Consider the following 26,968-nt stretch of genomic DNA (forward strand, 5'->3'; position numbering starts at 1 on the left):
ACATGAACCATTATGATCGCATTATCATATTCTGTATATTCAAAGTTATATTTATACTCAAATCACATCCAAATTTCATCGTATTATTATACTCTGTATATCCCACTCATAAAAGCAGTAAATAGAGTCAATCACACCCTCATTTCATCATATCATCATACTTAGTATATCCCGCTCATAAAAGCTATAATCAGAGTCGATCATACTCTTATTTCATTATATCATTATACTCGATATATCCCGCTTATAAAAACTATAACTAGAGTCAATCACATTCACACCCTCATTTCATCATATCATCGTATTCGATATATGTCGCTCATAAAAGCTATAATCAGAGTCAATCACACTCTCATTTCATCATATCATTATACTCAGTATATCCCGCTCATAAAAACTATAATCATAGTCAATTACACCCTCATCTCATCATATCAACATACTCAATATATTCCGCTTACTGAACCATAATTTGTTACTCCATAGTCTCTAAACAGCTAAAAAAATGTCACCCAAGAATTTAGTTTCCTTACATACTATTCTTATACTAGTTTGTGTCGTTCCAACAATTTTCTCACTAAAGACTAGCACAATACAAGTTCAAATAGATGCCTTGGAAGCCTTCAAAAACTCCATCACCAAAGACCCTTTTGCAGCCCTTTCAAACTGGACTACAACACTACACCATTGCAATTGGACCGGCATTTCCTGCGACTTCTCGATGATCAATGTCGTTAACATCTCTCTTTCAGGGATGCAACTCGAAGGAAGATTATCGGGTTTCGTTTCAAATCTTTCCCACCTCCAAATACTTGATTTGTCTTCCAATTCTTTCCATGGTTCAATCCCACCCCAATTGGGATACCTCCAAAACCTAACATACCTAGACCTAAGAAACAACTATTTTACTGGAAATATCCCAAACACTATCACAAACTGTATGTTCTTACAACAAATAGGTCTAAGTTCTAACATTCTAACAGGTAAAATCCCATCCTACATTGGAAATTTAACATCCCTCCAAATCTTTCTTGCTGCTAGTAACGATTTAAATGGATTGATACCCGAATCTTTTGGGAACTTGACAGGATTAGTAGCCTTAGATCTTTATAACAACAAGCTATCTAGCACTATCCCAAAAGAATTGGGTACCCTACACAATTTGGCATACCTTAACTTAGGAAATAACTTCTTAACAGGTAGTATTCCTGACAGTATCACTAACTGCACATCCTTAGAACAACTTTCATTTGTGTACAATAATCTAACAGGGAAAATCCCATCAAATATTGGGAACTTACCCTTTCTCCAAATTTTCATTGCTTATCATAATAATCTACAAGGTACAATCCCTAAATCCATAGGGTTGTTGACACAATTGACCCTTTTAGACCTTAACGAAAATCGTTTATCGGGTTCAATCCCTTCTAACATAGGGAACTTGATGGCCATCCAAACATTTCATATAGCAGATAACGAACTTACCGGTAAAATCCCACCCGAAATTGGGAAATGCCTCAACCTTACTAGTCTTAGTTTGTTCAAGAACAACTTAGAGGGTAGTATCCCAGCTGAATTGGGTAGTTTACTAAATCTAAAGGAACTGTTATTATACAGAAATAAGCTAACTTCAAAAATCCCAAAAACATTAGCTAATTGTAAATTTTTGACTGTTCTAGACATTTCATCAAATCAGCTAAGTGGGACCATACCTTATGAGATCGGATCTTTAGCATTCTTAGAAGTGTTGTTTTTGCAAGTGAACAATTTAACTGCCCATATTCCTTCCTCTTTGACTAATCTGACAAACTTAAGGCTATTTTCAGCTAGTATGAATTTCCTTACCGGGAAAATACCAGATGAAATTGGGAAGCTTTCTAGTTTGACTAATGTTAGTTTGAGTAACAATCTGTTGACGGGCACTGTTCCGAGTAGCATTACAAATTGCACAAATCTCGAGTCTGTTAGTTTGTCGTATAATTCGCTTTCTGGGATGATACCGAAAGGGTTAAAGCGGTTGTCGAAAATTACATTTTTGTCAGTTGGAAATAATATATTGTCTGGGGATATCCCAGATGAGCTTTTTGATTGTTTTAATCTTGAAACACTAGATTTGGCTATCAATAAGTTTAGTGGGCATTTGAAACCAACAGTAGGGAAACTGAACAAGTTAAGGAAGTTGCAGTTGTCTCAGAATTCGTTTTCCGGGAAAATCCCTCCGGAAATTGGTGGGTTAAGGATGTTGATCAGCTTAAGGCTCGACACGAATAAGTTCACAGGACGAGTTCCTGTCGAGCTCACGAAACTCTCTCGTCTTCAAGCCCTTTCACTGAATGATAATGCATTAGAGGGTGAAATTCCACATGGAGTTTTTCGATTGAAACAGCTCGACATTTTAAAGCTGCAAAATAATCGATTTAAAGGTTCGATAAAAGACTCTTACTTTGAACTGAAGTTTGTATCCAAATTGGATGTAAGAGGGAATAGTCTTAATGGGTCTATTCCAAAGGGAATGTTTGAACAGAACCAACTTACATATCTTGATCTTTCTCACAATAATTTCACAGGGGAAATTCCAACCAGCATAAAAACCTCACTAATGTACTTAAATCTGTCACATAACTTCCTGTCAGGAACAATTCCTGAAGATATTGGCACACTAGAGATGGGTGAAGTCATCGACATCTCCGATAATGATTTATCAGGAACAATACCTGCCACACTCGAAAAATGCAGGAACTTGCTTGTCCTCGACATGTCGAAGAACAAGCTTTTTGGCCCGATTCCAGAAGTATTCGCGAACATGGAGTTCCTCGCAAACTTGAACTTGTCGAACAACCGATTCACTGGCAAGATTCCAAATAGTTTGGGGAATGTGAAAAATCTGAAACATCTGAACTTATCTTACAATCAACTTGTGGGCCCTGTTCCAAAATCTGGTGTGTTTAAGAACTTGCCAGAATCTAGCTTAGCAGGAAACAAGGGTCTATGTGGAACCAAATTTCTGGGTTTATGCACCCAAAGAAGGCACAATTTGGCTAGGAAAGTATGGAGGATTGTGATCCCTTTAGTTTGTGTTTCGGCATTGCTGGTTTTCGGGCTTGGAATCATGTATTACAAAAAATTAGTCGAAAAAAAGAAATCGAGAGATTGTGAGATGGGAAAGGGGGAGTACACACCGGGTTTATTTCTTAAGAGATTTGATCCGAAAGAGATGGAAAAAGCGACAGATTTGTTTAGTCCGGAGAACATCATTGGCTCGAGCAATTTAAGCACTGTGTACAAGGGCAGATTGGAAGATGGGCAGATTGTAGCAATAAAAAAGTTGAATATGCAACAATTTGCAGCAGAATCTGACAAGTATTTCTACAGAGAAGCTAAGATATTGAGCCAGTTGAGGCACAGAAACTTGGTGAAAGTGATTGGTTATGCATGGGAGAGTCGGAAATTAAAGGCTTTAGTTCTTGAATACATGGAGCATGGAAGCTTAGAGCGGATCATTCATGAACCGTCAGTTGATCGATCAATATGGACACTACGAAAGAGAATTGATGTTTGTATCTCGATTGCTGAAGCGATGTGTTACTTGCATTCGGATTATGATTTTCCGATAATTCATTGCGACTTGAAGCCTTCAAATATTCTCTTGGATGAAGACGGGCAAGCTCATGTTGCGGATTTTGGAACGGCAAGGATGTTAGGTGTCCAACCGAACAATGGTGATAGCATTGGTTCTGCATCAGCATTTGAAGGCACAATTGGCTACATGGCACCAGGTAAATTTGTCGAGGAACTAACTCAACCAAAAACTTAAGCTGATGGTTGAAGCCTCACGATATGTTATATACTCTTACACTGTGTGGTGCAGCAGATGTCCTTCTATATTGTATATTTCACCTTAAATGAGGAATGGAGGAGATTCAAACCCATGACCTCTTGTCACACAAGTTTCGGATACCATATCAACGAACCAACTCAACCAAAAACTTAAGCAAATGGTTGAGGCCACATATGTTATATATCTCTAACACGCCCCCTCAAATAAGAGCCTTTCTGCCTAGAAGTGTGCGTGCAGCAGAGGTCCTCCTATGCTAAATTTTCCACCTTAAATGAGGGGTTGATATGATTGCAACCCATAACCTCCTATCACGCTGATGTCTGATACCGTGTCAACGAACCAACTTAACCAAAAATTTAAGTTGATGATTAAACTCCAAGATATATTATACTCTCTAACAATTTCATCAGAGCGTGAAACGTATGTTTAAAATTGTGTAATCAGTCTCCTTCATGTAGAATTCATATTATTTTCCTGCAGAATTTGCATACACGAGGACTGTTACGACGAAAGTTGATATATTCAGCTTTGGTATAATAATAATGGAGCTCCTCACAAGACAAAGGCCAACAAGTATTGCAGAAGAGGATGGAGTACCAGTCACCTTGAACCATGTTGTAGAAAGGGGCATTTCAGAACACAAAGTACATCAAGTATTAGACCCATCTCTACTTTCAAGCATTACAGAAGATCAAGAGAAGGTAGCAGAAGGGCTTCTAAAGCTGGCCTTGGTATGCGCCTCGTCAAGTCCACAACAACGGCCTGATATACAGCATCTACTAAGCTCTCTCAGGAAGCTAACCCTGCAGTAGAATTGTGAAGTTTGACAAGTATGATAAATTTGGATGTGTACACAGACCCACACAAGATGAGAGTTGACTATATATAAACCCGATAAAATACATCCTCAAGAGGAGTAGCCTATTAAATATATATTTTAGTCAACATCTCTCTGATTTTTTATGTGGGATTACATATGGGTTATTTTCAAATATTGTAGACATACACAAGCTTTCTTTAATCATAATTCTATTTTGCAAAAAATGTCAATGTTAGTAGTTGCGTTTAGTGGTATACGGAATCGTTTTCAGAACATTACTGCTTGTAGTATTCTAAAATAAAAAGTAACGGTTTAAGATTTTCTCTATATTTTTTCTTAGAAAATTATATTCTAACGATTATTATAATTGCTACTTTACAAAACAATATTACTTTACTGACAACTAAATAACTACAATTGTAACACTAAATATCTAACAACAACAATTGTACATCTTAAGTAACTCACAAATAGACCTGTATAACGGGCTAGAGACATGCCGGACCTAGCTCAAATGAGAATGGGTTGGGCCGATCTTATGAGAGTACCAAATTTTTAATAGTTGTACAACAGTTAAAAAGAGAAAATTACAAAAAACTATCTAATCTCTAACACCTTTTGCAAAAAACTACCTGATTTAATTTTTTTTTGCAAAAAACTATCTTAAATGACATAAACGTTTGCAAAAGACTATCAGATGACGGAATTAGTTAGTTGACCGTTAGTTGATCGGCACATGTCTCACATGATTTACTTAAGGCATTGATTTCTTTTGTTTAAAAATACTATTTTCCCCAATTATTTCTCCTCTCTCCTTAAAATCATAGAACCCTAATTTTTCCTCTTTCCCTTTCAATCCCCAATTAAATTATGGCTTCTCCTCACACCAAAAAATCGAAGGTCGACATATGTGCTTGGGGATTTCCTTTTGCACAGAGACCTTCATGGACTAAGGAAAATCCTGGAAGACGGTTCAAATGATGCCTGGAACAAGTAACGAATTGGAGGGGATGCAACAAGTTCAAATGGATTGATGAACCTGAAATGGTTGATTGGCAAAGACAAGTAACGAACACACTTGTTGAGGAGAAGCGACATTTATCAACAGAAATCAAGATATTGACTTCAAGGATTGTTGCCTGGAACATGAGAATGAACAAGCAATTTCAGAACTTAAAAAGATAAAGAAGAAATTGATGAACGAGAGAAAGCATGGAAAAAAGATACCAAGCTTTGTATTAGGGTTTTTATTTGGTTTTTTGTTGGTGTTGATTGTACTAATGAAAGTTATGTAACCTTCAAACTATATTGTAAGAATCAGTGTTATGTATAAGTGATCAGGGAATGTAATTGATGTTTGAAAGCTTTTGTAAACATGATTATGATGAAAGAAGAGGCTAATTTTGTTCATTACATTGTTGCTAATTATCTAATATCAATAGTTGTTCATTACATTGTTCACAAAAAAGCTCTTCCATAACCTAACATGAACAAACTAACGTAGACAAAAAAAGCTGTTCCATAACCTAACCATAGTACTTCCAACAAAATGTCTACAACATAAAACAAAAATTCTTCATTACATATATTGCAATTACATTTTTCTACTTTGATTTTGAGAACTTGAAGATGCTTGGGTTGAAATTACCCTTGGGGCTGCACCTTGTTCTCCTTTCTTGTTGCATCCATACGCCCAAGATTTCTTTCTACCTCCCTTTGATGGTGAGACCATTAGTGTAGCCATTGTTTGAAATAAGGTGGCAACATTGTTTGCAGGGGCAACAGAGCTTGCAGTTGCTGTTGGCACCATTGGTGTTGAGCTTTGAGTTGCAGGAGGGTTTGTACTTGTTGTTGCAGTTGCCGTTGGCACCATTGGTGTGGTTGATGATGAGGACACTGAAATGTTCTTAGGCCTTCCTCCCTTTGATTTATCCATGGTGGAAGGGGGTTTGGGAGGGTTTTTTCACTTCTTTTTGTTATGTCCTAGTGTGCCACAATTGCCACACCTTCTTTGCTTATACTCCCTCACCACAGAGCCTTGTTTTTTCCCACCCTTAGCTTCATCAACCTCTAACCTCCTATTCCTCTTATTAGGCCTACCAGACATTTTTCTAAAGGGAGGTGGTAATGGCTTAGGGTTTGTGGAGGTAGGCCACATTTTATGCCCTGGCATTCCCTGGAACCTAGGTCTGTATGTCTTTGGCATATGTCTTGACATGGTAAGCCTCATGGCAAACTATGTATAGTCGAATTTTCTATGCACAATGCATGCTTGCAAGAGATTCCAATTAAAGTCCACCTACCACAATGACAAGTCTTATTTGTCAAGTTCACAACATAAGACTCCTCTCCATCATCAACCTCAAACTCAAAAACATCAACAGGGATAACCCTAACACCATGACATGACTTCTCATTGTTTTCTATTACTTTCACCACAATGGTATAATAACTCCCTGAAACTTACTCAGCCCCTCCCTCTTAACTGCACTCCTCTACATTACATACCTCCTAATTCATTCCATCATTGAAATTATTGGTTTTCCCCTTGCCTCCCTAAGCACATTGTTGAATGATTCACAACAATTACTCAATAGCATACTAGATTTGCTCCTATTTGGGAAGGCATGTCTAGACCAATGCTTTGGGGGAATTGCATTTAGGTATTCAAATGCATCTGCAGAATTCTTTTTTTATTGCATTCATTTCTTAATCAAAAGATGACTGTCACCTTCATTGTAGTAGATATCCCTATCGCTTTCCTCATTCACCTCCTTATCCACTGTCTGCCTAACTTCTTCATCACCTAACCCTACTTCATCCAAACCAAAATCTACATTCTCTGTAAACAAATCAGCATCATCATCATCCTCTGACTCACTCCCATAACCAACCCTGTAGTCACTGTTTTGTGACGTCTGTGCACTTGTTGTTTGGGTATTTGGTGTTTGAGTACTTGTTGTTTGTGGAGGGTGTTCAGAGCATTGAAGTAGGGTTTGGGTAGTTGTTTGCGTTTTAGATCTAGGGTTTGAGTGTAATGATACATTTACAACCTTGCCCTTTAGTGGTGGTCCCCTTTTCAAATGACCACTTGGACTCTTCACATCACCACCAACCTTATCTCCCACATCACCCTTATCTATGTCCAAGTCATCACCCAAAATGCACACATCATCATCAATGTCCATGTCATCTGCCACATCATCTTTAGGCATTTTCTTTTTTGATTTTTTCTTATTGATTTCTTCACCTCTATCATCACCCCCATGAACAACATAAAGATGGTACCAACCATTAGGTTTAGGGCTTTGAAGAAAATCTGGAATGCTCTTGTCATCCTTGATTTCTGCCCTACCTGCAAACATAGTGTAGCTATACTTCTTGTATCAAAGTCTACCAACATCAGCATAGCCTAGCTCATTTCTAATCCAATAAGCCATTTCAAAATAACAAACCTCTTCTACATTTGAGTGCAAGCTAAATTCTAAATTTCTATATATATTCAGTTTTGCAGTTTTTGGTAACAAAAAACCCACCAAAATATAAACGAATGTTCACTGGCTTCATCATCTCGTATGTAGAATAATAATGTGGAAAATTTCTGCAGTTATGAAATTGCAGCATAACACATAAAGATATTAGATCACAACACATATACAACAATCAACAAGCATCATTAAATTCAAGCAAATAAAATACAATTAGAAACCGTAGAAAATAAATTCAATTTTAAAAGGTTTTTGAAAGAGGAATTTACCTTTGCTTAGTTACTCACTTGAAATCAACCCTTTTTTCCTTTGACAATCTCCTTTTTTTTTTTTTTTTTTTTTTTTCCATAAACAACAAATTGATTCAACTATACATAAAGGAACGCTTTGAAATCTCAAACGAAAAAAAGAAAGATTAAGAGAAGAGAACAGAGGATCGAGATTGAGGAGTATATTAATGAAATAAACCCACGCATTCAAGTACTGATTCAGAGCATATATGAGAGAAATTCGAATTCGAGGGTAGATTAATGAAATAAATAGCAATTAAAGCACTTACCAGTTAATTGGATTGGATGATTAATGCTGCATTCAAGTTTTGATTGAGTGTTGATGGATGTCTTTTATGATCTGTGAGAGAAATCATCAACTGAGCGTGGAGGGATAGGAAAATGAAGTCACGTGCAATTCACGTGTAAAGTCAAATATACAACTAACGGTCAACTAACTGATTCCATCATCTGGTAGTCTTTTGCAAACGTTTATATCATTTTTGCAAAAAAAATAGACTAGATAAGTTTTTACAAAAGGTGCTATAAATTGATAGTTTTTTTTGTAATTTTCTCTGTTAAAAATGATGCAAAATGAGTCGGAAATGTTCGGAAGTTAAATTTATGAATTGCCCCATTCTTTCTCCCATCCAAGTTTGATTGAGCCTGGAACACTCAGACACCTCATACCTGACTCTTCAACCTTGGAATTTGGCAATGGCGGGAACATCCCTTGTAGCTCTATATTTCAAACCCTCACTCTCACCTTGCTCTTTTCCTCCTCCTAAAATCAGCTGCAATTCTAAGTTTCCCAACGATATTAATTTCAGATCATGTTCCAATTCATTACATTCTATTCAAAATCCATCTTTTTTTCAATGGAAACCTAAATTGAATTCATCGCGAATTAAAGCTGCTGCATCATCATCTCAACCTCAGCCTGTATGTGCCTTCCAAATTCTGTATTTTCTTGAAGTTATCTCAATTGTTTGATCAATTTGTATATATAATTGGTTCATTCTTTTGTTAAGGCAAATGATGGTGGAAATAAACAATCTGGGGATTTGTTGAAATGGGTCCGGCCGTGTCTTGAGATTGCTTCCAACAACTTTCTGCCATTAGGTATTTTCAAAATTTCTATTTTTCTTCAAGCTTTTTGTTTCCTAACAATGTACTCTATAATGTTTAATCTGTACTCCGACCTCCATCATCCTCAATTTCTACAAATTAGTTTGCTCATAAATTTAATTTATCGTTTGATTGTTAGTGGAATAAAAAAATTGTATATATTTATTGAAAATTAAAAAGAGAGAAAAATGTGTGGACGAGAAACAATGAAAGTGGTAGGATAATTGAAAATTTAGCCAAATTGAAAGATGTAGCAAACTCAGGGGACAGAGGATTATTCATTTTGATGGTTTAGGTATGCTGGTTTTTCATTTTTTTCTGAGGAATAAGGACTGTTGTTTGCAGAACATTCTTATACAAAAGGGTTTTGTCTGAAAATGTGTGTTTTTATCCTCATTGGCTTTCAGCTTGTTTTAGTGGTTTAAGTAATTAGGGTTAATTATTCTTTGTTGGTGGGTTAATGATTTAGTCTTTGAATTGATGACTTTCGAAAGGTGATTACCTTTACTTAGTGAAGATGATTGAACTTTATTCTCACCTTTCTATTCTGTTAAGCTTTTTCTTAGAAGGACCCCAAATGTATAGTTATAGAACGTTTTATCCAAACATCAATGTATGATGAGATCTATTAAACAGTTGCAACGAGGAGTTGAATTCTCCAACCTCTACATCCTAGGATCAAATATGGGATTAGTGATGTATGATACATCTTTATAAAATAAGGGAAATTGTAAAAAACAAACCAACCTTTGCTTGATCCGCTGAAAATTAACTCAGGTATTGTTTATTTCTATATAAACTTATCTATTCGGTATAATTGCTGAAAATAAACCCAACGATTATTCCTAGGTAATTTTTCAACTGCAAACCTTGTTAAGATGTTTTGTGGCCATCACTCTATTCTGCTTCTCATCAGAGCTGTTTAAGTTTCAGTAATAGACTGGATGCCTCATCATTCCAAAATATTACTTAAAACAAACAATAGCAAGTAATAAAGAACCTGAGAGAGAACGAAAATGGATGTATACTTTTGTAATCCAAGTTTACAATAGTAAGATAGTAACACAAGCATTCGAGAGGCTTGCACTCTCCCAAGACTGAGTATAAGACTCACCTTAGAATCTAATACAATTTCCTCCCCCCTTTTCCATTTCCCTCTACCTTATTTATACTAATAAGCTCTATAACTAACTGATAGTAAAATATCTAAAATACTATTATAAGTTTATAACCCATATATCACAGTTTCATGATCTACCAGCTCTCACATTACATGGGGTTTCTTTGTAATTCCACCAGTTTCTGTTATTAGATTCTTTTCAGAATATTAAAAGAGTTTGTTTTTAGATGGCCCGTTTGAACTTGGTGTCAGTCCTGTTTGGCGATCCCACTCGCTATTCTTTTTTGGTTACAATTCCTATTGCCCTGGGCTGTTACCTCATATTTTTGTGGCTGTCAGTCAGCAGATGCATCTCTTAGTCAGTTGAGTCGTTATGCTTCATGTACAACTTCTTTATGAGTCTTTCTTTGAAGTGCTTGGAGTTGATACATGCTTGGTTAAGAGTTCTAATTTGTTATGAGAATGTTTTAACAGCTGTTGGATTGGAGTGCTTCATTTAGGGATTTTAGAAAATATGCTCGTTTATTATAATTTTAAAGGTGCTGTAAAAGTTGGTTTGTTATTTTATGTTTTTCTATAGGAATAAGCTACATCATACCAGTGGTGCCTCAGTTTATGAAAAGATTTAAAGGGTAGAACAAGTGAAAGTAGTTGTACTATTCTGCTATAGGCTATAGCTGATGATAGTGGAATAAGAAGAGTGTTAGTGGTTTACTTTTGGTAAATATTCTTAAATATAAAATTGTTCCATCCTTTTTTTTTTTCATATACCTATACTTGGCTCTTTTTCTATTTAGTAATTTTTCATGTTAGTTAGCTAGTCGTAATCTGGTCATGTGATTTGTTTGAAACACCATGAATTTGATGTTTCCTGGGAGCTGATAATTTTTCACATACACTGCAGCTTTGATTGGTGGTGTTTTTCTTGGACTTGCATATCCTAGCCTTGGATGTTTTGTTGATAGATATTACTTGTCAAAAGTGAGCACATTTTGCATATTTATAATCTCAGGTAAGAAAGGTTGGTGCATTTTATTCCTGGAGTGTCAGGATATTTTACCTATGTTTCACATTTTGTAGGTTTGACATTACGTAGTCAAGAAATTGGAGCAGCTAAAGAAGCATGGCCTGTTGGGATTTTTGGGCTGGTATGTTCCTTGATTGACTTAATTGTGTTAGTGTTTTGATTGCAACAATAATTTGCATTTTTACAAAGCTCCCAATACCACTCTGTCAAAGCTAGAGCATTATACAGGGAATCAACTTATTATGGAAGGGGTTGTAATAAGCTTATATCTGTGGAATGTGGATCTTGTTGACTGAAGAGTTTGACAATTTGAATTTCTCTGTCACTAAAGGAATAACAAGTGAAGTTTTGGCTGCAATTAAAGTATACTTTGAATTTGTTGTGGAGACAAACCTCTTGAATCTTATTTTTTAGATCTCGAGTTTTCTGGGACTGGGGTGGAAAAAAACTCTCCTGTTTACGCATTCCATCCGAAAATAGTTGTAACCTTATGACAAATTTACCATCAAATAGATGTGCAAGTGTTTTAAAAAATGATATCTCGAAAATGTGAATAGAGATAAGTTGAATAACACTTTACATATAATATCTCGAAAATGTACCATGTCTTTTCATGATAATGAAACTTTGATCATAAAAATGTTTTTTGTTTAGAATTTTCCATTACCACCCAATAACACCTTTTTAAATAATAATGTGTTGAAATGAATTTTGTTGAGAAAATGAGATAATTAAAGGAGAATATGCACGATCATTAAACTTGTCAATAGCTTTTCCTACCAAAATTACACTAACTTTCCATTGCCATTCCCACCACTTATTACCGACAAGCAAATGTGCCGTAAAGGTCAAAGTTAAGCATGTGGATAGGGAAAAAGCAAAACTGCTCCAACTAAAAGAAAAAAGCTGTGCACTGATTTTGTTTTTGATTTATTAATATTAAAAAGAACGAATATTGTTGTCTATATAAAATTAATGAAATTTATTACGGAGAATTTAGGTTGATTTCATCAGCATGCAAGATTACGACCGCATTCTTATCATTTCCTTGTTTTGGGTTTATTGCAGGCTTCTATTTTGTTATTGACCCCGGCATTTGCTAGATTAATCTTGCAACTTAATCTTCAGCCTCCTGAATTTGTTACAGGTACTTAAGTCAATCTTGAATGAGTATTGTCTACTTGCAATTTGAGAGACTCGTGTGTTTTTTTTTTCCCTATTTTCTATTCTATGAAGAAAAATGAGAATACAATGTGAATTAACAGGACTAACATCTTTCACTGCGTCTAGCCCATAATATTTGTTTCTTATCCGGATTGACAACTTTGATGTCCTTTGAAAGTAGGGATGGACTTGGGTAGGATCTGGACGGGTCCACCCAAATCTAGATCCAGATCCTTTTTTGCTGGACCAAGATTCGTAGGGTACTGGGGTCTAAAAAATTAAGACCCTTACACGTAGATTCTTTGAAAATAAAAATTTTAAAAATTTATGAGCTCATTAAAATCTAGTGCTGGCGCATTATTTAAACGAGTTGCTGGACTGGAATTTCAATTGTTGGAGTAGTACTTAAGAAGATATTTGTGTCTTCCTGAGGCTTGAATTGAGCAGAAGAGGCCTCCAGGATCTTGGCTTATAATTGTCCTAATTATTTGAAAAACTTGTGGGCCTGTATAAAAGTGCTTGATTTACTATACATATGCTCCTAATCGACATTATAGTTCTGGTTATGTCAAATATCTCAATGCATAATTTATACTTCATTTACAGGATTAGCAATATTTGCTTGCATGCCGACTACCTTGTCAAGTGGGGTGTCCCTAACTCTGGTACCTTTTTTTCTGAAATAAAACGTTTTTTTTATCTGTGGTAGTCATTTATACTTCCTGTTTTTATGATTCATTTTGATGATGTATATTTGGGCTAAATACAGCTAGCTGGCGGAAATTTTGCATTGGCTCTGGCAATGACCGTGATATCTAATTTACTAGGAATTCTTGTTGTAAGTGATTTCAAGTTGTAAATATATTTCATAATCATAGAATTTCTCTTTGCTTGGCATCATGATGTCAGTGTGTAGATTGTAGACTTGAATACATCATGTCTTAGCCGCATATTTTTCCAAAATTGGCAGTTTCAGCAATAGGATCTGTATCCTGGGGCTCTTTCTATGGATATAATTCAATTGAATTTTTCGATGTATATGGTTATCACTAACCATCTTGATATCAAAATTCTAATTCATCTTGAAGTATAGGAAGTGGCTTATTATACCTTTTCATAGTTGTAAACTTGAAAGTAAGAATTCAAAAAAATGATACTCTTCAGTTGATTTTTTATTAACCTAAGATTAGTGGCGTTACAGTTATGCCGTTATATGTGTTGACAGTCAACTCAACAATAGGAGTAGACTTAGAATTTTAAAAGGAGAAGAAATTTTTTACTTAATAATGCTGATTTCGCATGTTTCTAATTTTTAAGATAGATTTTATGTGCTAATTTATGTGAAGTTGAAGATGATGTTTGCAATAAGGGTAATTGGGAAATAACCTCTTTGTTAGTGCAAGGTTAAGGTTGCATACATCTGACTCTCCTAACCCCACCTAAGAGGGATCCACTTGGCATTGGGGTAAAGGCATGGTGTTTTGTAGATTTTTCACTACAGATCGTCAATTAAGATGTCTTAACTGGGGAGTGTCATATGTTTCCTTTTTGTTTGAATGTGTCACATATCAAAAGTCAATAGTTTTTTATAACACAATTTCCCATCAGTTGAATGTTTATACTTTGTAGTGTGTTTACTTTCTACTAATTTTTTAGGTGCCATTTACAATAACAAAGTTGGTAGCTGCTGGTGTTGGTATATCAATTCCAACTAAGCAATTACTAAGGAGCCTTGTTGTCACACTGTTGATTCCGTTGATGTTGGGAAAGGTATTTTTCTTGTCATCTACTCTTGTTGAAATCTAAAGTAGCTGGTTTAATCCAACAAGGATAAAAATACCTTGCACTTTGCTTAGATTCTTGATGTGCATCACACTGTTGCAGTTTTTTTGTCAAGATGATAACCAATCTTACAAGATTTATAATTCTTTCGTTTCAGAATATAATAAGTATATCGAAATGACTCATCAAATCATGTGCACTTTTTATTTATGTGAAGTTGTAGATAGTTTTTATAACATAATATCCATTGTTTTGAATTTGTGTTTTGGGATATTTTTAACAGATTTGTTTTAGCCTTTTCAAAATTTGGAACGTATTTGAACCTTAGTGTGTCTTTTTATGTGGATAATGATGATGACATGTTCTGAAAGTTGGTTTTTTCATTTCCTATACTTTGCAAAAACTTTAGAGACATCGAAAAGTTAAGCCCAGAGTGAAAATATCATACCCTGAAAAATAGAAAACTTTCCCATTTTCCAATAAGATTTTGTGAATCCATCTAAGGACTTACCTGAAAAAAATGTTTTGAAATTTTCCCAATGGGTTTTGCCCATATATTCATGTTTTTAAATCATCCTTAAGCAATTTACCAACAAAGTTACGAAACATCACATATCGCAGCAAACCTATTATTTTAGTGTAGTTTTGCAAGATTCTCAATAAACAAAACATTAACTTGATCAGAGGATTCAATAAGTTTGTAACCTTAAAACCCCGCTGCTTTCTTCTTTCTAAGTGCTCCTCCAAATCCCCAAAGAACCATATTTAATTCTTTAAAAAGCCACCCTTTCTTCATCCTTCTCCAAGCTTCAAGAGCAGTATTCAAGGTTAACAAGTGATTCAAGCTACTACTATTAAATTGGTTCATTTCTTCTATCCTCTCATGTAACAAAATAAGCACTCATTTAACTACTTTAGTCTTTATGGAAAGGGGGAGGCTGGTTATATATCTAAATAAGAATTTCATCAGATCATGTCAGGGTATATATTCTTTAAGGTTGTGAAAATTTGAACATTTTAGACTCTTTGTAGTTTGTTCAACTCAAGTGTCAAAGTTGAAGACTTGGGGTTTTGAAAATTTGTGCATATTACTGGTTTCTCTTAAGCGACTTCTAAATTTTTTTTATGCAGATTGTTCGAGAATCATTCAATGGTGAGTTCGATAATCAACTCCAATTTTAGATGTGAGTTTTTTGTTATTCTCTTTGTTGAGATGTGATTTACAAATATGAGCTATTCATTCGAATAATTTGCACAAAACATATTCCCTTTGTCTTAATAATTAGAATTAGTGTCCTAATAATTTCGTTTGAACTCTTTTGGTGTTTTTCATTGTTGCATTTTGCATATTAATCTAATCATCGGGTAGTCTACCATGTTGGTGGGCTGTTCATCAATATTGCTCATTAATATCATTTCTTAACTTTTGTATTCAAATAGGATAATTTCCCTGGTATGGCAAGATGATTGATTAAATGTTAGAATTTGAGGCAAATTGGCAAGGTAAACAAATTAATTTTCAGCTGCTAATGCTGTCGAGATATGATGATCAGGTGTGGCGCATTTTGCTGACAATAACCGCAAGCTTCTTTCGAATATGAATGCTCTTTTTCTTGGTCTTGTAAGTTTAACTCCACTTTATCTTCTCATGTGCTCTCATTTCCATGGAGACTAGATGGAAAACTAGCATAAAAATGAATTCCATTCTTGGCTGAGATAGCTTTCTGGTTCCACGCAAAAGTATATTTACCCCTGTTTATTGTGAAAATAGTGTTACATACTTACATAGTCATTAGGTGATTAATGGTTGCTAGTTTATGGTCCTCTTAAAATATAGAATTATTAGCCAACTAGGCAACTGCAGCCATGAGCTTTTGTTGTTTTGTTCTTTACACGCAAGAAAAAATTTCCTCCACTTAGTGCCAATTTTTTTTAAGATGCTGCCATCTTGATGGATTTTTATTAATTATCTGTTAATTCTACTAACTTTGTCACGGTGCTCCCTCATAGCTACTTTTCTTTGATAAGGCATCATAGTTAATTCTTAATCTCATCAAAATTCCTCTTCTACTGATATGAGGTTTGTGATGCTCATCACAAATGATTTTCATGGGAAGGGAAGGATTGTCAAGTTGTCAACGCCTTCAGCTTTATTTGAGTTGAAATTCTCCCCTATTTAACTATATATTTTTGACATTTCTGCTGACTTAAGGTATGTTTGTTGGTATTTCTTGATTGTGGACCCTCACACTTTCAATGTATAGTTCATGACAGTAACATTTGCTTCCACCTGCCAGCAGCACACACAACTTTAGCCAATAAAGTTGGCTTCCACCTAAGTGGAGTAGGGGAAGAATCAAACGTATGCACCCTTATCCTTGTAAAAGCATGTACGTTTCCAGTTGACCATTGATTCCAAGTAATATCAAGGAGGCTGCCAGCAGCATATCATATAAAGCTCTTCATGGGGTATAATTAGACAATTAAAATTCTTAATACCTAGTCAAAGCCTTCATTGATGCTTGAGCAAAACCTGAAACAAATACCTAATACCATTTTTGCCACATTGTACTTTTCAGAATCAGATTATTCACACTGGAATTATGTATAATGCACTGATCATGCATAGCATATGAACATTAGTACTTTCTTTCAATGATAGTTTCCGTGGTAAATTTACACATTTTCAGTAGAATCATTTGAACGCATAGTTAAGACAAACTCATATCATGACTGTCTTAATGGCTTCAGGTTCCTTGGATACAAGTGAGCAAATCAAGGTCACTGCTATTGATGGTTAATCCTACTAGCTTCCTTTTAGCTATAGGCCTTGGAGTGTAAGTCAAACAATCTAATTTTAGCTTCTATCAACGATATTCTTTCATCTTCCATGACTTGTTGGCTTTTGACGACTTAGCTAACATTAATCGAAAATTCATGTGAGGACCAATTATTTCTTTACTCCCCATGAAATTTGGTTTCAGGGCTAATTACAGAATTAGATTATTCACCGAGCTTTATCTCAATTGTTTCGTTGTGAAACTAGCACTTACAGACTGTTTTTGCCATGTTGTAGTATTCTGCACTTCACCCTGCTAGCTTTCAATGCTCTGGCTATAAAGATCTTTTCATCGATTTCCGGTGGCAAGTCGGTCTTTGCCAACAAACGAAACGCCGTTGCTCTGATTTTAGTTGCAAGCCAGGTAAAATTGGAGATTATTGTCATAACAGAAAAAATAGTATCGAGAAATTTCAGTTAAAGCTAAGCATTAAAACGGTAAGGTAATGGAAAATCACCTTGTATTATTTTTAAGCTTGATATTCTGCTTGTTTTTGGTCGACAGAAAACCCTACCCGTCATGGTAGCAGTGGTAGACAAGCTTGGTGGTGCTTTTGGTGCTCCGGGTTTGCTAATTCTACCTTGCATTGCAGCACATCTAAATCAGGTTGCTAAACAAATCTCGTATCCTTTAGCATACGTTTGGTTTTGCCTCTAATAACACCCAAGCGTTCTTGCAGATAATTTTGGATTCATTTCTTGTTAATTCTTTGCTTCGAAGTGATCACGTAGTTCATCCAGCGAAAGGTGCCTAATCTTGCGGAAACAAGTAAGATAACTAAAGATGCATCATGCACTCTAGATTTGATTTGAGCGTTTTCTTTCTTTTTCTTTTGAGTGTTAAGTTTGGCGATAATTTGTAAAACTCCATGTTTGTTAATGAGTAGTTGATGGTTGTTTGTTTGCGAAGCAGGAAAATATCATGGCTCTAACATAGTAACGTTTACATTGTCGTGCAAAAGTCGATGTATTGGACGACATTACTCCTAGGTTTGTGCCTCCCTGATTGTATTGAACGATATCGTGGTGTAAGGATCATTTGTCACAGCCTCACAAAATTATATTTGTTGTTCAGAATTACTGTACAATGATGAGATAACTTGGTTGGAAAGTATGCCACATTGCCATGGATCTAACTACACTCCATATGCACATATCTATGATTCCATTTGATTTATGATAAGAATGTATATTTGTTTTTGGTGTGTTTGGAAAATGACCGCTGGTTGTTTGGCTTTTTTGCTTGGTTTGGTTAATCAGCGGGAAGTATTAACGTTTTTCTTGGCTTTTAAACCAGGGGGAGATATTAACTGTTGGCTGTTTATTAATGAAAAATAGACTAACAAGATAAGATCCAATGAAACAAGCCAACCATTACCAATTAACAATCTAAAAAACCAAAAGCCACCACAAAGGCCATTTACTAAACCCCCATATAATTCAGATTTTAGGGACAATTAATTGTATGTTAATTCAACTTATTCATGTAGTATGACTGGTACCCTTTGGAGAATTCTGAATTTAAGTACTTATTATATTCTCTTTGTCTCTATGGAACAGTACTTTGTGACTTAAAAACCTCTTATATTTTCTCTGTTCTAAAATGCTTACAATATTTGTTTTTTTACACAATTCAATATATTAAATTTATCTTTAATATTTCGAATTAGGAACAATAAAAAATTATAAAAATTTAATTTTAATAATCTTTGCAACAACAAGAATCAAATAAGATTTCACTTGACTATGTTTTAACTTATAAATTAAAAATTAATCACATATTAAGAGTAATGAATGAATAGTGTCATGTTTTCTAACGTTATTACTAATATGGAGCGGAAGAAGTATTTTTTAGTCAAATAATGCTATTTCAGGAAGTACTTATTAATTAATGAATAAATTTCTAAAAATTAATGATTTAGAACAATAAATCAAATGTTATTTAACAACAAAAAATTTATAGTGAAGTTAAATAATTCATTAAGGTGGAAAATTATAAGTAATCCAACTCGGAACCCATTTATGCCCTAAAACAAGATTTATTAAAAAATAAATCAAAGGCGTAAAGCCGTAAACAGAAACCCTTTGGCCTTTGGGTATCAAACTTGTTTAGATTCACTCGATAGATAATTTTAACTGGTTTAGTTGAAAACAGTTAAATATGAGCGAGATAAATTCATAATTTTAAAAAAAATAAAAAAATCGAAGTACAAAATTAACTTTAAAACGATTGAAGAAGCATATTGATTTGGATCACACCATATGAAAATGGCCGAGAATTTTCAATTTATTTCGTGCATTTAAAAATCTTAATCTATGTAATCATCACAAATCTTCTATTGCATACAACAATATTTGTTATTTCCGGGTCCAACTTATAAAAGCAACATCTTTAGTAGAATTATTGAAATAGATAAGCTAATTTATATAAAAAAAAGTATGAAATAAAACACAAATTAACTTATTTTAAAAAATAAGCGTCTAATTTCTAAACCTGAGGTTTGGTTTCATTCGATGCTTAATTATTTAAAAAGGTAAAGAAGCTATTCACAGTTAAACTGCGAACAAGACTGTTGACTTTTTTAACCTTATTCGCAGTCACTAACAGACTCATTATGCTCGCTATTATTAACTGCGAACAGGGTCAAAAAAGTCAACAACCCTATTCACAATTACTAACTACGAATAATTTCTTTGACTTTTTAAAAAATTAAGCACCTGCTCGCAGTTACTAACTGCTAACAGAACCAAACCTCAAGTTTGGAAATTACACGCTTATTTTTAAAAATAAGTTGATTTTCGTCTTATTTCGTGCTTTTTTTTTTAATAATTTATCTTATCTAGTTCACTTTTCCCTTTGGTAAGTCATGACCACTTTTTTTTATTTATGTATTTTTTCCATTCTGTAGTAGATGTAAATTAAAATATTTCATTACTCATTTGTTACTTTTAATTTTTAGTTAATTTTAATCCATAAGTTATAATATAGTCAAGTAAAATTTTATTTAATTCTTCTCAATATAAAGATTATCAAATTTTTATAATTTTTTATTATGTATAATTAGAAATAAGAATTTAAATAGTAGAAAAAGCATTTTACCACGACTTTGTTCACTGTTATTAATAACGAATAAAAAAAAGAAAATTTTATTGTATGAGTCATTTGTGATTATGAGGGTTAAATTTCAAATTGAGTTGAGCCAGATTGTCAATTTGTAACTTGTTAATTTTTTTTAAAAAAATCTCTCATTAAAATTTTTCAAAAAACATATACAATAATTTTTTGTTAACATTTTCCTATAAAAAGGACTAATAAAGTGATATTAAAGTGAAATAATTGACTAGAAATGTTAGAATTCCAACTATATTACAGTTCATTTAATTTTTAAATGTATGGAGTGATTAAGGCTATAAAGACATTGTTAGCTCAATGGTCAAAACATTAGTATGCGTTTTACTTGGTCTCAGGTTCGAAACTCTTCAATTAAAAAATTTTCTTCTTTTTCCGAAACCCTAATATCCAAATTTCCGATCAAAACACACCGGAAATTCAATCGCCGGTAACATCCCGTTCATGTCTTCTAACTGAAAATTTTCTACTCTTTTTTTGTCAGATTTCTGTACTTTCTTGGAATTTCAATGGATGCAGATAAATCATCTTCTTCAGGTCGAAAGGTTAGTAATTAGTTTATGACTTCAATTTTTGTTGAATTTCATGTTGAAATCCTTTGTATTTTTGTTTGACTCCATTTCTGTCACTGTTAATCAATGCAGCATAGATTTACTCCAAAAGTTCCGTCACAGCGAAAGACCAGATCAACTGTTTCTAAAAAGTGAATAAAATTCTTGCAATTCTTTCTTGTTTTTCGAATTGCGGTTCTTGGTTTGATTTCTTCGATGAATTCATTTTTTATGTTATGATCGATTATTTTCAGAGAAAAGGCAGAGGAAGAGGATGATCTCGAAACCAAGCAGCAATTGCTACAGCGTTTCAGTGAACGTGTAAGATCTTTTGTTTACTTTTATAGTCCGGCGGTCGAAGGTTTTCACGTATTCAATTTTTAATTTCCACGGTGATCATTAATTCCCATGTAAGGATTTTTTGGTTTAGCTCGAATGAAAAAATTATCAAAAATAAATCAATTTCGATTGATTTGCTACAAATAAATCAACTATTGTATAAATTTATTTTTTCGGTGCAATTTGTTGAAAATAAATTTAATAATTATTTATTTCTAATTGTTTGACTTACAAAGAAGGTTTAAAGAAAGTTATAATTAATAGGTGGATTTGTTTTTATTAAAAATTAATGATAGATGAATTTATTTAAAAATAAATAATAAAACTATTTTGTATTTATTTCAACGTAGCAAGTAAAGATTAATTTATTATTGAAAATTTTCAAAAAAAAAATTATATTTTTAATTTGATCAATACAAGATGATTATTGCATTTTTCTTTAAAGGGGTATATTAAAATATATTCAAATACTCCAATAGTTAGATAAGTACTCACTCCTCCTGTTTTCAAATATTCTTCCCATTCACTTTTTTCATAGATCCTAATGCAAATTTTAAAATTAAATAATTTTAATTATAAGTTTTTAAAAATTCTAAAAGTTAATATTTAGAAATTATATATTGAGACGAATCTAACAAGATCAAACATGAACATGTTTTTTCTTATAGATCGATGAGAAATTAAAGTTAAAGTTTAACACTAAAAACTCGTAAATTCTATTTGAGAAGAAGATATGAAAACGAAGGGAATACTGTATTTACTTTGGAACAGATTGACAAAAATTACTTATGATTGTCTAGTAAAAATAGTTAATTCGCTCAAAATAATAGTCAGCATTTATTAACTTAATATTTTTCGTACTATTGAAATAACTTTCTCCTAATGATCCAAGTATTATTCATCTTCTTAGTATACTCTTACTTTTTCTAGTAGAAAACTTACTTTGAATTGTAGAGATGGTGAAATATTAATTAGTTTGAGTTAACTAATACTATGGATTATTTTGAGCAAATGAATCATACTATATGAGCAAGAGCTCCTCTAAAGCTTCCGAATGCTACTTTGCTTCTTTGCACGCTTAAATTTTCCAAGTTCCAAACTCATTTGAGGCACTACTTGGATTTCTCTCGAAGGCTCTCGTACTTGCGTGCTATCTAAGCACCTCTTTGAGCCATCTTAGGATGTTTTGGATTTTGTTTTATGACTTATGTGTAATGTATTGTATGGTTTTGAAGGGAAAGAAATGTTTTGAGAAAATTTCTACTGATTTTGCATTAGCTATATCTCAAAAGTGATTCAGTAGCTCAGTTGGGACCTAATCTCTTCTTTCGGTGTTTGCACTCGGGTTTGCTACCCCAACCACACTATTATAGTACTCCCCAGAAAGAACGCAATTTCATTTGAAATTGAGAACCATTAATACTTTTTGTAGTTATTTAAAATTCTCAAAAAAAAGTTTATGATAACATATAATTAAGAATTATATGCTTTTAAAGAAAAAATAATATTAAATTACATATAAAAAATACAAGATATATATTATCTTATTATTTTTTTCAATAGTCGCTATTATTAATTTTATTATTTTAGATCGGGGTAAGACTGTAATGATTTCCTACAAGCAAGGGGCAATGAGGAATTAATACTTGTTGGTGATGAGAATTGAACGTTGTCACAAGTCGTAAAAGGGAATTTCTTCAGCTACTCGGTCAACCATCTTCAATTGTCACAAACTCACAATTATTTAATGGTTGACAACAAACATAAAAAATTGTAGATAAGAACCGCGGAAGAATTGTAGAAAAGAAAGCAATTGTAGGATTTATCGTTTCGTTTCATTTTGATTGCCGCTAAATTTTTGATGGTTGATGACCAAGGTAAAAGATTGTAGGAAAGAAAGCTGTTGTTAATGTGTGACAAGGAAAATGTTGCTTCTAAGATTTGCTACAGGAATGTAATTGATGGGATCAATTATAGTACATAAACAATTGCCCTTTTTTAATTACAAGATAAGTAACTATTTTTCCCCTTTGAATCTTTCAGGGCAATCGTACACACCGGCCCAAAGTTGAGGATAAAGGTAAATTATCAATACTGTGTCCTCTGCAATGGGAGTATGAACAGTCATAGTGTGTAGTAATGTGCATGCTTCATGTTCTGCAACGTCCTATTAGTATGTGTTGCTCTGTTCTTCTATCTTGCTGGTTTGCTGCACATTTATACTAAACCCGTTGATAGAAGCATGGCTGTCAATTAGCATGTGCAAAGCGGTCTTCTGCACAAGGCCCCATTAATAGAGGGGGCCCTAAAAATACATTTTTTAGTGTAATCAATGAAGAGATTTTATCATATACTAGTTTTTTTTTTTTTTTTTTTAATTGTAAGGTTTATCACATAAATTTGGTACAGGGGCTCAAAATTTACAAGACGGCCCTGGATAGAAGTAAGGACTTTGTTTTCGGCTACTTTTGTGAGAGACCGTCTCTCAAAAAGACGACCTTAAAAAAGAAACCCACATTCTTATTTTTTCTTTAATTTGTATTAATTGGGCTATTTATCCCACATATATAGTGCGTCTTCCGGAGAGACCGTTTCTCACAACAATTTGTGTTTTTTTTTGAAAGGGCTTTTTCTCCTTGCAATCCCAAAATGGTAGTTTTGTAGGAGTAATTTTAAAGGCATTTGCTTAATTCATGAAATTACTCTTGTTGGATGTATGCTAAAAACAAGCATTATATTTCCTTATTTGGCAAAAGTTCCTTAGATCTTATGTTGTTTTACAAGGACCATGAAAAAAATAGAGGGCAAAGATATAATTAAATAAAAAAAAAGATTAAAGGAGAGGGTTTCCGGTGCTCACCTCCCTTATTGTCTTCAATGTGAACCTGATATCTGCTTTTCCGAGCTGTTTATGAGTCTTTGGTCGACTTTTGTAAGTGAGTATGTTAGCTTGATGAAAAAGTTGATTGGGTTTCTTTCATTATCAACGGCAAAAATCCTTCTGCCATTTTAACTTTCTCATTTACATTTGGATTTTGTACTTCTTGACTTCAGTACAACCCACATTCATTCATGGGGCAAAGCGAGCTACTTCTGCCTTGGGGTCAATTGTTCCTAATGATGGAAGTTTCCAACAGACTAGTGAATTAGAGTTGATGGACTTGGATGACAGTATCGAGCAGTCTGTTTCGTCACTATCTGTAGTTGGACCAAGTGCACTAAAACAGAGACCAACTGATGCTTCAGTCCCTAAAAGCAAGGAGTACAGAGAACCTTGGGTATGAATTCCTCGTCAAAATTTTACTTTATCATGGCTTATTATGGTAGATGCCGATGTTATATTATAAAGTCGACTGCAGAACTATGAAAGTACTTATTATCCAACAACACTTCCTTGGAGGAGGCCATACTCTGGTGATCCAGGTATGATTTATCCGTTGGATGCTAATATCTTTGTTACAAAATTTTCACAATGAAGCTTATGGTCTGTGGTTCATCAAATGTAGCGATGAATTATTTATGTATAGTATCAAACGAATTGCCGATCGCTTTCTTCTAGTCCTCCTTGTGAAGGGAGTATGGGTGTGGATTGTTCGTCAACTTCCCTCACCCAGACCCTGCTTTCGAGTGGGACATTGAGTACGATGTTGATGATCTGACGAATTGCGCTTAACTAAATTTTTTAAAACAGAAGAGAATTAGTTATTTACACAAGGGTTTATCACATTTATATTGCCAACAAGTAAATATGTGACCCCTTAATCTTTTCAGTTTGAATGATGCTAGTCAAAAGACGAACCGATAGACAACAAATTTATGCTTGTTATGCAAAGTGCAAACACAAAAAATGTGTGAGGATCTTGAATCTGCTAGCAGGAAACTAGGTCATTACTACCAAAATAAAACCAAAGCAACATAACTAAGTTCTCAATTTGAGTTGGAACATTTAAGTTAAAGCTTCTTCACTCTATTTTTAGACATTCTTGATGAAGCTGAATTTGGGGAAGGTGCAATGTATTCCGAATACCAGGAAAGCACCCTACGTCCTGCAACAGAACTTGGATTTCTGGTAGGTATTTTTTGAATTGAAACATTGGGAAGTATTATAGCATTTGTGTCAAAAATCTCGTGATTGTGATGCTTGACAGAATCCAGATGAAACTAGTGAAAATGTTAGACTACTGTTTCTCCAATTTCCTCCGTCTCTCCCAGCCATCAAGCGATCTGCGTCCGTTAAGGGGAAGGAAATAGAAGGCAATTCAGGACCGTCAGGTCACAAGGTTCCGATGACAATGAACACAGGGGCAAAGAGATCACCTACAACTGGTACCTCACAACAAAGTTGCAGTTTCAACGATTTGTCTGCAGGACAGATGGGGAAGTTGCTTGTCTACAAGAGCGGAGCTGTCAAACTTAAACTTGGAGAATTCCTTTATGATGTAAGTATTGATCAACGTTTGCATCATTCTAATACTGAGATTTCATTTTCTTATTATAGTTTCTCCTATCCTTGGTGTTCTTTACATGCTAGTCAACATCTTCTATGTAGCCCCGTACACTTAAATGTACTGATTCTTTGCAGTGGAAGGGTAGGATACTTAGCTAGGGACTAGAGTCCGGAGTCAATTAAACAGTTTTGGAGAAACTGATCATGAAGGACTTTGAGATTGTTGATTCTATATCTGTGTATTGTATCACAGTTCTTGGACCCATGGAGCACCATGGTCCTTGGATGGGAAAACATTAGGCCAGATCAAAGCCTATTTTTGTATTCACAAAGGCCGTTGCATCGCTTCAAAGCCTAATTTGAACTATAAATTGTCCAAATAAAATCAGGTGGGGGTCTATTTTGCGCACCTCTATACTGATGATCTTAGTATGTACTCATTAAAATTTTCGTCTCACTGCTACTTCCCCAACTTGTCTGTTATAAATTATGAGAATATTTTTGGCAAGGTAGAGAAGGTGCAGCCAAGAATCCTCCCCTTCCTCTGCTAAAATGAGCCAAAGAGCTAGACTCCGCTTTTATCTTAAAATAACTAACGATCATGCATCTGTATTTGATTGCATATTGTATAAACCTTTTCACCGGACAAAAGTATAAAAAACAATGACCTCTTTCAAATCAAAAGTAATGGAACATTTTCTTTTGTGTAGGTTTCACCTGGATCAGATTGCTCTTTTGCCCAAGACGCAGTCGCCTTCAATACCAAACAGAAGGACTGTTGTTGTGTCAGAAGCCTTGATAAGCGAGCCATTGTGACCCCTGACATAGAGTCTCTCTTGAATAGCGTGACCGACCTTTAGCTAGGCAGAACAAGTTTTTGGCGTCTTCAAAGACCATTACTAATGTTACTTTTAGTAGTAAAATGAAAGAGACTGAAAGAGTATTATTGTTGTTATGTGTGAATATACTCTCAAGTTTATGACAATTGACAAGAAAATTATGCAAAAGAATCAAAACTTGTTTGTT

At 34.2% G+C, this 26,968-nt stretch overlaps 3 protein-coding genes across 6 annotated transcripts; all 3 read left to right on the forward strand.

Annotated features, from left to right (window-relative positions):
• LOC130814507 (LRR receptor-like serine/threonine-protein kinase FLS2) lies at nucleotides 1–6,050 on the forward strand. The gene is made up of 2 exons (XM_057680598.1): nucleotides 1–3,776; nucleotides 4,319–6,050. Exons 1-2 carry the CDS (start codon nucleotides 506–508, stop codon nucleotides 4,648–4,650), a joined length of 3,603 nt encoding a protein of 1,200 aa, XP_057536581.1. The 5' UTR covers nucleotides 1–505; the 3' UTR covers nucleotides 4,651–6,050.
• A 3,004-nt stretch (nucleotides 6,051–9,054) lies between these two features.
• Nucleotides 9,055–19,067, forward strand: LOC130814509 (probable sodium/metabolite cotransporter BASS4, chloroplastic). Of its 4 annotated transcripts, none has more exons than XR_009042431.1 (16): nucleotides 9,055–9,357; nucleotides 9,447–9,537; nucleotides 11,568–11,675; nucleotides 11,744–11,811; nucleotides 12,759–12,837; nucleotides 13,461–13,519; nucleotides 13,624–13,692; nucleotides 14,511–14,624; nucleotides 15,768–15,789; nucleotides 16,190–16,257; nucleotides 17,388–17,473; nucleotides 17,713–17,839; nucleotides 17,981–18,082; nucleotides 18,156–18,244; nucleotides 18,386–18,465; nucleotides 18,551–19,067. XR_009042431.1 is itself a non-coding variant. In XM_057680600.1 (15 exons), exons 1-14 carry the CDS (start codon nucleotides 9,133–9,135, stop codon nucleotides 18,228–18,230), a joined length of 1,293 nt encoding a protein of 430 aa, XP_057536583.1. In that variant the 5' UTR covers nucleotides 9,055–9,132; the 3' UTR covers nucleotides 18,231–18,244; nucleotides 18,386–19,067. The 4 variants fall into 4 exon arrangements, 2 of the variants coding, with proteins under 2 accessions (XP_057536583.1, XP_057536582.1); XR_009042430.1 differs by having other exon boundaries at nucleotides 18,389–18,465; nucleotides 18,551–19,064; XM_057680600.1 differs by having other exon boundaries at nucleotides 18,386–19,067.
• Nucleotides 19,068–20,895: 1,828 nt separating this feature from the next.
• On the forward strand, nucleotides 20,896–26,968 carry LOC130814510 (DNA-directed RNA polymerase III subunit rpc4-like). Its single transcript, XM_057680601.1, has 10 exons — nucleotides 20,896–20,943; nucleotides 21,090–21,150; nucleotides 21,250–21,308; nucleotides 21,411–21,477; nucleotides 23,539–23,575; nucleotides 24,550–24,773; nucleotides 24,855–24,918; nucleotides 25,473–25,564; nucleotides 25,644–25,934; nucleotides 26,653–26,968. The coding sequence occupies exons 1-10, from the start codon at nucleotides 20,906–20,908 to the stop codon at nucleotides 26,800–26,802; spliced, it is 1,083 nt and encodes a 360-aa protein (XP_057536584.1). The 5' UTR covers nucleotides 20,896–20,905; the 3' UTR covers nucleotides 26,803–26,968.

The sequence above is a fragment of the Amaranthus tricolor genome, chromosome 6 (assembly GCF_026212465.1).
Source record: "Amaranthus tricolor cultivar Red isolate AtriRed21 chromosome 6, ASM2621246v1, whole genome shotgun sequence".
Classification (NCBI taxonomy): domain Eukaryota; kingdom Viridiplantae; phylum Streptophyta; class Magnoliopsida; order Caryophyllales; family Amaranthaceae; genus Amaranthus; species Amaranthus tricolor.